Here is a 10,294-nt window from a genome sequence, read left to right on the forward strand (position 1 = left end):
TATATTTTTTAATTAGAAATAATATAATAATAAGTTTATTTCACGTATGCGTCTGCCACGTCAGCTTTTTATTGACACGTCATTAAAAAAATGACAACTCATCATGATTTGGACTCAAATTCTGTTTGGGGGACTAAAACTTGGGAGAAACAAAATGGGGGGACTACTTTCAATTTTCACCTATAATAGGGGGATCAAAAGTGCAATTAAGCCATTATTAAAATTGCATTTTTTTTTAATTAAGAATTCAATTTTAAAGATTATAACATATCATAAAAAATGTTTACAACAACCTTAATTGTACAAGTTCTTCAAATATGTCAAACCCACCATGTGTGCAAATATCATTTGTTAGAGGCAACAACAGAGAAACCCAAAGATGAGAGGAGAGACCTCCCACAGACGAACATAATAACACCAAAAAACTTGAAAAAAGAATTCCTAGATTGTAGAGACTCATGTTGGAATGGATTGAAAAAAAGGTAGAGTTCTATTATTAAAATTCATTGTGGGTATCAAAATATAAGATTAAAGTTCGCTTTACTTCTCCTCATCTTTTAATCACATAATATAAATTGCTAACACAAGCAATAACAATTAACAAATTATCAATTTGGTAGCTTATAAACGTTAAAGTCATGCAAAAACATGCGAACTTGGATTGAAGTTAAATTTATCCTTATCATTCTTAAAGGATCATATTGTTGTCACATTTTAACAAGTGAACAAAAAAGATGTTAGTAGATTTAAGGGACAAGACAAGTGTCTTTTTTAAAACGATAATTTATATATTTTCAAATATTTTATAACGTTATAGCAAAAAGTTTGCTTTGATATTTTGTTCAACTGTTGCAAATAAAAATAGACTGGTACAATTATCTCCTTAAAAAAAGATATTAATGATTTTTATTGATCTTTTGTAATTTTGTTATTCTGATTTGTACAATATTTATAAAATATTTAAATGAGTACACTACTATTTGAGTCTTGAAATTATAAATATTGGTCAATTTAAAATCTTAAATGTATGAAATACTGAGTTGCTTATTCAAATTAGTTAAGGTTTGTTTGGACGGTTAAATTATTTAAAAGAATGTATTTTTTTAAGAAAATTTAAATTATTTACTATAAATTATCTTGTTTGTATGGTAAATTTAAAGAATTTTTAAAATAATTTTTTTTTTATGATGTATTTTGTCAAAGTTAAATTTAGAGATTTTTAAATACCACTTAAAACTTAAAATTTAAGAATTTAAAATTATCTCTTCACTGTTGAAAATACGAATTATAAAATGATTATTATAATTTTTTAAATTTATAATTTTGACACTATATTTCAAATTTTGCATGGTTATTAAATTTTTGTTATTTATTTTTGCAATTTAATCCGTAAATTTATCAAATTTTGCAAACTAGTCTTTAAATATTTGCGAAATAGTGCTTTAACTTTTCTAAAATGTCAATTTTGACTCTATTTTTATTTTTATTTTTCCCTCAAAACTTTTTAAAATTATAAACAATAGCCCAATTTTGAAAGAATAACTCCTTTATTCAAAAAAAAAAAAATTAGAAATAAAAAAACTCAATTGAATCATTTGAATTATTTAGAAGTTTTAATTATCTCATCCAAACATAATTTAAAAGAACAATTTAATATTTTATAAATTTTAAATTTTAAATTGACTAATAATTATAATTTTAAGATAAAATAAATATATTAATATATATATTATATATATATATATATATATATTTGTAAAAAAAGCACTGTCAGTATTTTTTGTTTAACTTCGTATTTGATAGAAATAATTAAAGGGCAGAAAGGTTAAAATTTGAGGCTACTAGTATAGATCTTTTATTACATCGGTGGCACTTTATATTTTTGAACAAATGTCACTCTCACTCACCCAAGCAAGTGAGAATCTACCGCCGTGTAATGATGAACTAACTAAGGTATATACTGATTTTATGCTTATCTTGACTTTATACGAGAAGTTTCTGCGTTGTACATTATTATAAAACAAAACACGTGGCTGCATTGTTTTTGTTACATGCTGCTAGTTTTAGATACTACAATATATAACCACGTGCTACATATTATATATTTTCTCCTTCTCCATTTCATCTTTCTTACAATTCTTGCCATACATTGTTTTAGTTTATTGCCACACGTTCCATACGTATGCGGATACGATACCTTGGTTCAGATATTCAACTCGTTTTATACATTTGTTTTCTTCAAAACAGTACCCGTTTATAATGATTTATTTATATAGTAATAACTATGATTATGTAAGGGATTTTTAAATTGCAACTATATATATTAATAACTAATATGCATTTTTAATTATACAAGTAGTAGATAGTTCTGTCAAAAAAATACAAGTAGTAGATAGATGTCATAAAAGTGCAAGATGAAGAGGGATATTCGGATACCGATCCTTTCCCATTATTATCATCTAATTTTCGAATTTGTGTTTAGTTTAGTAACTAAATATAAGCATTTATGCCATAAATAATTATATAATTGGATCAAATAATTTAAATTTTAAATAAATTATAATTTTAAAAAAATTAATATCTAAATTATCCGATGGTAATTAAATGGTCTCATTTAAAAAACCTAAAATAGTAACTTTTTAAAATAGAGGGAATTAATAAAGCAAAGAAATTAAGTGAATATGCAAAACTAGTTGTGAGTACTTACGCATTAATTTACGATTCCAAATCCAATTTTGAGAGTGTAAGTAAGATAGCATGAGATCAAGTGACAGTTGCTAATAACAGTACAAAATAACTGGTTCCGTTTCAAACAAGAAAAAAGAATGATGATCACCAAAGTTCAAGTCCACCAACCAATAATAAATAACAACAAAAATAATAAATAGAATTATTATAATGATTAAATTATAAATAGGCGTTGGTGGTACTTGGTAGTAGCTGAAGTCTCAAAGTAAGACTCAACTAAAGTAGAGGAACGGTGAGTGAGTCGAGTATGGTTGTGATCGATACAGCTAACTAAACTAACAGACACCGCACCGCACCGCACCGCACGCTTCATCACTTCCGATGGGTTTGTGTCCGTGTTTTGGCGATGAAGGATCCGAGAAGCCATTGGCGGATCGTGACCCGGTTCTACTTGTTTCGGGCATGGGTGGCTCCATCCTTCACTCCAAGCCCAAGAAATTCGGGTTCACCAGTCGTGTTTGGGTTAGAATCTTCCTCGCTGACTTAGAATTCCGAAAGAAGATTTGGTCCCTTTATAATCCCCAAACAGGTACTATACTATACTATACTACTACTTTCTATACTGTCATTTTGAGCATACACGCTTCTAATCAGTAATGTTATTTTAACACACGATTTTTACAATAAATTCAATATTATGTTTTACTGGATTGTTAATTATTATAAGTAACTCATTAAGCATTTGTTGAACACAATGAACAATGATTTTAAAGTGGTCAACCACAATTTTTAGGTGGTTATGATTAAGGTTTTTGCACACGTATTAACAAATCTAATAATTAGAAGAAATAGAGAATTCATTTTACCAAACTACCAATCTTTAACTATTGGTGAGTTTTTTACTATTAACATGGAAATACAATAATGTTTTGTAAATTGTGTATACAGTCATTATTGAAGGGTAATATAAAAAATTAAATTAAATTTACATTGAAAATTAAGAATGACATTCATTTATAGATATATTTTTTGTGCTAAAGTGACGTTTATTGTGAGACTGAGAGACTGAAGGAGTATGTTTCAACACCTGATTGATGAAGTTTAAAACCGTGGTTAGTTCAGTGGGTAGTTAATAAGTTGTGATCCTTTATTATATTCATTATTGATAATTAACCACTTATTTGAACTGCTTTAACTATTCAAAATTGTTGTTGAAATTATTATCAAATTTGTCTGTCAAAATATCATTTCCTAAATCGTGGTTATTGTTAGGCTGCAAATCTTGATATTATGGTAAAACATGAGCTAATGTTGCCGAGGTGAATGCAGCCGCAAGCAGTTATGAGCTGTTGCAGAGACTTCTTAAGCCTTTATATTCCGTCTGCAGTTGTTCTTAAGCATTTCTGTTTTCTATAAACTAGTTTGGAGTTTTCACTTATGAATGTTTGTTCATTCTTTTCTCACACTAAATTAACATCAACTTTTAGGTTACACTGAAGCGTTAGACAAGAAATCTGATATTGTTGTTCCTGATGATGATCACGGTCTCTATGCAATTGATATTTTAGATCCGTCATGGGTAAATAGCCAATGATAAACCTCAAAACATTATGATATATGTATATTTTTTATTTTGTTTTTTCTAATGCTTAAGTTTAATGTTTCTTGTATGTTATGTGTGGTTGCAGTTTGTAAAATGTGTGCATTTGACAGAGGTGTATCATTTTCATGACATGATTGACATGCTTGTTGGATGTGGCTACGTCAAAGGAACTACTTTGTTTGGATACGGATACGATTTCAGACAAAGCAATAGGTAATGTCGGTGTTATAAACTTCATTCAGTTTACCAAGTGGATTCAAACACTGTCCCACTTGGTTTGGGTTGGTTTTCTAGCTTATGGAAGTAGTTCTTAGTTCTTACAACTTTAGAGATGTTAATATGTTATTGTCTATATGTAAGTTAAATGAGAGTTTTTGAAAAAGTTGAGATGCTGAAGTCCGTTTCAACTTATAGAAGAGGCTGTAATTTGGAGGACTTGTGTTCACTGTAATTTGTATCATTTCAACCTTTCTATTCTTACATGTACTTATGAAAAGTTGATCCAAACTAGCTATATGTGCTTATTTTGTTGTTGGTAGGGTGGACAAGTTAATGGATGGCCTTAAACTCAAGTTGGAAACTGCTTACAAAGCCTCTGGTGGAAGAAAAGTCAACATAATTTCACACTCAATGGGAGGGGTTATGATCTTGTGTTTCATGTCACTTTACAGAGATGTGAGCACAGTTTCTCTCACTCACTACTTATGAAACTTGTGCTTGCTACTTCTACAATGTAGCTGAACTGGTGGTTATTTATGTTGTTCCTTGGCAGGCGTTCTCAAAATATGTGAATAAGTGGATTTCCTTGGCTTGCCCTTTCCAAGGTAATTCCTTTTCCTCTGTTTTATGTGCTTTCCTTTTGTTTGGTTTAACTTGTTTACTATTTAACGGTCAATATTATTGGTCCCTGGTTCAAAGTTTACAGACAGTTGGATATAAACATACTCTTCTTGTCTTGATAGCCATATGATGGTTAATGTGAATTTCATGAAATGAATTATAAAATATTCTTAATGCTACTTAATATTGATCATTGTGCCATTCTATGGCTAATTATCTTTATCTTCCATTCTTATTTGATTGCAAGTTTTCGTCTCATTAATTTTGATCAGTAACCACCCTTACTAGGGATTTGTTTTGATTCTGACATTTTTCCATGGACTAAATCGAAATAAATACCAAGCCATTCCAAAATTTGGTTACTAAGAGTAATAACTAATAAGTCTACTATAAATATTTTGATTTGATGAAAGTGACAGAAAAATGCTCAATTGTCCATTGAAAAAAATCCCACTGCTGATTGATCTTTAGTGCTAGCCATACTTGGTGCAAAAGCTTCAATTTTGTTGTTTGAATAAAAATGTAATGGGGCTTTAACACTCTTATCCTTTATACTCTCCCTTTCCAATTTTATATAGAAGTCTTAACTATCTATGCTTGAATATGAATTCCATGTGAACAGGAGCCCCAGGGTGCATCAACGATTCTCTATTAACTGGGTTAGAATTCGTTGAAGGCTTTGAAAGCTATTTTTTTGTATCAAGGTGGTCTTTTCATCAATTGGTATGTTCTTGTTCTTGGTTGATTTGTTATGTCATTGACTGAATTGGATGTGGGGATAAATGATAATATTTTTTACTAAGAAAAATCTCCAATTACTCTTCTTAAGTTTTATCAGGCATCATTGCCAATGAAGTGGCCAATCCAGTTCAATTGAACTGTCTCTTCAAAGGAATGAGTTGGACGTGGACCAGCCTTGAACCCTTTGGAACTAGTGGATATGAACTGCATACAAGAGAGAATAGCTTTGAGGGGAACTTGCAGTGTTTTATGCTGTGGAACCTCCAATGGATGAGCCTAAGATTATTCCCCGCATGATTCTCTTCTACACACGCTGTGGGATCTTCTCCCTTCAAGTTTCAACAACCCATTTGAAATTTCCAACCACGTCATTGAAGGTTCCACACTGATGAACCTCTCTCCCGCTGGTAACAGCGATCCACTGTTGTGTGCAGATCATGCCCTCTTGTTATTGAGATCCAAAGCTTGGTCACCATTCAACTCATTCCTTTTTAGAATGGTCATAATTTATATGCTTTGTGTAACATGTTTTCATTTTTTAAAACCACCAACCTTTTTTGAGATAATCTTATCACATTAGCTGGTTGAGTGTCCATCGATCTATGAGATGTTGGCAAATCCGGATTATAAATGGAAAAAGCAGCCAGAAATTCATGTTTGGCGAAAGCATGAAAAGGATGGGAATGTTAACATCAATTTGGAATCTTATGGACCAACCAAGAGTATCTCTTTATTTGAAGGAGCACTAAGGCACAATGAGGTATTTTGTTTGAACTTTTCTTTAGATTGATTAATGTAATATGTAGCCATACATGCTTGACACGTTCAAGTAATTCATGGTTTGAACCTTTGATTTTTCTTGCATGATTAAACTTTTATGAAGTATTTTGTTTTCACTAAAAGAGGAAAGTAAGGTGGTTAGCTATAACCATAACTGATTAATATGCATCACTATAAATTGGTTAAGTTGTAAGGGAAAGTGGCCAATTCCTTGGCCTAGCATGTTAGGTGTCTGGGTTCAACTCCTAACCATGCCTGACACGGAAACTATATGAGCTGCCCCGACGTGATCAATTTGTTATTTAATCGACTTGCCTAGGCGCTGCAGTTGGTCTGGCTGGCTTGCACGGTCTTTGACCAGTCATCAGCCGTACGAGCAATTATGGTTATTAGATAAGAACTGAAATGAGCTTGGTTCAACACTATTTCAATCAGTCAAATTGGCTGCTTTGGTTTTGGTCTTGTCATACTCTCAGGAGGACAGTGGTTGAGGCTTAAGTGACAGACTTGTTTAATAAAAGCACATGTCGATTCAGCATTAGGGAAGACAAAGCTCTTACTTTTCATTAGTAAGACCAAGCTAGTATGGTTTAATTATAAAAATCTTAAAACAAAGAAAATACATACTTTTAATTTCACAAGTAACTTTCCCGTTACCCTATACCAAGAACTTATGTTTTTCTTCTCTCTTTTTGCAGCTAAATTATAATGGGAACTCAATATCACTGCCCTTTAATTTAGCTATCCTCAAATGGGCTACTGAAACTCGTAAAGTTATAAGTAATGCTAAACTACCGGACGGGGTCAGCTTCTATAACATTTATGGAACATCATTTGACACACCTTTTGATGTTTGGTATGTGAGTAAATTGCTATTGGAAAAAACAAGTATGCCTTTGAATTTATATAGGTTTAGAGAAAGGAAGGTTTGGTAGAAATTGGATCACCTTATAAAACTGATATTGGGAGGTTTATCTACCTTACAGATTTTATCTAAGTTTTTTTTAATGTCTATAATTAATATAACTTTCTCGATTAGCTGGACTTGTCTTGTTTCTTTATTACATTTCATAAAGCTTTTTCTTTTTTCCATAATTTATATCCAAGAAGAAGGGTAATCTTTCACTGATATTTGGGGGTATATATTGGGTCCATTATTGTAAGAGTTGAGATGAAATATCCTCTGCTCAATTTTCAAAAAATTCTACAATATTTTTCTGACATGTCCTGATGTCCATGCCTAATGCAGCTATGGCTCGGAAAAATCTCCAATAGAGGACTTATCAGAAATATGCCAGACATTGGTGAGCCACTTAAATCTCTTATATTTCAATGATAAAGAACAATAATAAGACTGTCAACTCTTTATTCTCTAAAAATAAATAGCTTATTTATACTGTACCATTTTCAATCTTTATTGAGAAGCAAACATTTGTTATAATCGTAAAAGGAAATCGTTTATTAGATTTGGATTTCAAACATTTCTTGCACTTGGGAAGCAGGGCTTGTCTACAGACTCTTAAAATAGAAGTACAAAAAGAACAAAATTAATTTTTGAAAAACAAAACAAATTAAATCTGGCTGTGGGAGTTATAGAAGTTCTTTTGATAAATAATAATTCATGCCACGTGGTGTCTGTTTGGCACCCTATATGGGACCATATGAGGAATGCGAGGTAGGAAAGAGTGGTAAAGGGTGGGATATTCTGTTAGGCTGAGATAAGAGAATGGAGGAAGTAATAGGCAAGCAGATTGAATAACTTTGCTGCTTTTTAGTTATTTTGGCTCTGTATTTGCATTTTGTTTTTGTCCCCGGGATGACATAATTATCTCATTTCTTTCTAATTGCAATCTTGTGTATGTGCATTGAATAAAAACATTTCTCTATGGTTTTCAGCCACAATATTCATATGTTGATGGAGATGGGTCGGTTCCTGTTGAATCAGCCAAGGTGCTCTCTTTGATCTTTCTGTATTTTGTACATATACTTCCAGGTTGATATCAGTATAACTGCTTAGGACTTGGCTACATAATGCCAAAACTATAATGAAAACCAATTATTTAGGTCATTCTAAGAGTTGTTAAGCTTTTCAAGGAAATTAGTTGCTGCCTAAGGTTGATGCATTCTGCATGCTTATGGATATAGGCCAGATAGATGTATATCGTTTGAACTATCTGATGTTTCCTTAATATTGTCGTCCCAAATTTGTCTTCTGGCATTATGCTATAACTGTGTCGAGTAATCAACATCAATTACAAAATTATCATATTAATTTGAGGAGTTCTTTTGTCTTCTCATGTCACAGGCCGATGGACTTGAAGCCGTTGAAAGGGTAGGAGTTCCTACTGAGCACCGTGGATTATTACGAGATAAAACTGTATTTCAACTTATTCAGAAATGGCTGGGTGTTGAGACAATGGTTAGCAAGAAATCTAAGACATCGAAAGTGGCTGATACGGATGCAATGAATTCTATGGTTCTCTAAATTTATTTCCTTTTGGAAAAAGGGTGTCATATCGATGTGCTTGTGTTCCACGTTGACCACAGGAAAGTGTTTTGCCATGCTATTAGTTTTTAGAAAACATTGAAGAAGCCTGGAAACACCTAAGCTACCATTATTTATGCAGCAAACGGTTTGGTGCATTTTCGGGTAGTATAAAACTACCGGTGTATGGAATAACTTCATTATGCATCTTGTATAGTATAATTCATTGTTGTATGGTGTACTATATGTGGTGATCATGGAGCAAGATGTATCTTCTTTTGGTGATCAGGTAGTCCTCAACATGTACTAATAATAAATATACTATTATTTGAGCATTCTTATCATTCTGCTTTGTATCAACATGTTCAAATGTAAACTCTACTTTCACAGTAAGAGAGACAGTTAATCAAATGAGCTCTAACTTATGGTAGATTTTTTCTTAAATTTTTGTCTTGTGACTTGTTCTATCACAGTACCTAAAAAGATAATTCTCTCTCAAAAAAAATTCAAAGGGATTTTCTTTACAATGAAAGTAGGGATGTCAATTTGCTTATGGACATCCCTGCGGGAACTTCCCCATTCATCAACACTCGCATATACACTCACTCTCCCGAATGACAAGCCACATCACTTTAGTTTTTTAAAGTTTTTACTTGTTTTATTATTAAACATATTTTATTGTTATTCTATTCCAGCACCACATATAAGACAAAACACCATTATCAATATAAAACTCAATCACCTAGTCTGTTCTTACAAGACACAAAAATCATTTTATTAACAATGCTTTAATAAATCGCTGTCCTAACTGTATTAGAAATTGAATTGTAAGAAATCAAAGTTCAAAGGAGGAGTAACATAGAGACACAATAGGTACCGATTGAAACATAAGATTTTGTATTTGTATGAATTTCTGATCTCTTTTCCGAAATACATACTAACTTAGAAGATCAATCTTTTAAACAACAAAATTATTAAATTAAACAACTGTCAATATATTTGTCTCAAAATAAATATAAATAAGTTCATATCAATTAGAGAGTCCACTAGTTGCTCAGTAAAACCAAAATTTAAAAAAGAAAAACATTTAATTCCTTTAACTCTACTATTTTGTCTAAAAAGGTTTTGGCACTTAATTTCTATTTTGAAAATTGTGG

The 10,294-nt window shown here is 31.5% G+C and overlaps 1 protein-coding gene across 2 annotated transcripts; it reads left to right on the forward strand.

Moving 5' to 3' along the window:
• The first annotated feature begins 2,918 nt into the window (after positions 1-2,918).
• On the forward strand, positions 2,919-9,581 carry LOC101488841 (phospholipase A(1) LCAT3). Of its 2 annotated transcripts, XM_004492806.4 has the most exons (11): positions 2,920-3,277; positions 4,176-4,267; positions 4,377-4,504; positions 4,831-4,966; positions 5,064-5,115; positions 5,754-5,854; positions 6,453-6,632; positions 7,351-7,508; positions 7,902-7,956; positions 8,549-8,602; positions 8,958-9,581. In XM_004492806.4, exons 1-11 carry the CDS (start codon positions 3,070-3,072, stop codon positions 9,135-9,137), a joined length of 1,344 nt encoding a protein of 447 aa, XP_004492863.1. In that variant the 5' UTR covers positions 2,920-3,069; the 3' UTR covers positions 9,138-9,581. The 2 variants fall into 2 exon arrangements, with proteins under 2 accessions (XP_012569160.1, XP_004492863.1); XM_012713706.3 differs by lacking the exon at positions 6,453-6,632 and having other exon boundaries at positions 2,919-3,277.
• Positions 9,582-10,294: the final 713 nt, after the last annotated feature.

The sequence above is a fragment of the Cicer arietinum genome, chromosome 3 (genome assembly GCF_000331145.2).
Source record: "Cicer arietinum cultivar CDC Frontier isolate Library 1 chromosome 3, Cicar.CDCFrontier_v2.0, whole genome shotgun sequence".
Taxonomy (NCBI): domain Eukaryota; kingdom Viridiplantae; phylum Streptophyta; class Magnoliopsida; order Fabales; family Fabaceae; genus Cicer; species Cicer arietinum.

What these genes read in the sequence shown, in the direction of transcription:
- LOC101488841 (XM_004492806.4), top strand. Translation starts at nt 3,070, where the DNA reads ATGGGTTTGTGTCCGTGTTTTGGCGATGAAGGATCCGAGAAGCCATTG. An exon ending in TCATGTCACTTTACAGAGAT is followed by an intron (nt 4,967 to 5,063) that starts GTGAGCACAGTT and finishes GTTCCTTGGCAG; the next exon opens with GCGTTCTCAAAATATGTGAA. An exon ending in CTTGGCTTGCCCTTTCCAAG is followed by an intron (nt 5,116 to 5,753) that starts GTAATTCCTTTT and finishes CCATGTGAACAG; the next exon opens with GAGCCCCAGGGTGCATCAAC.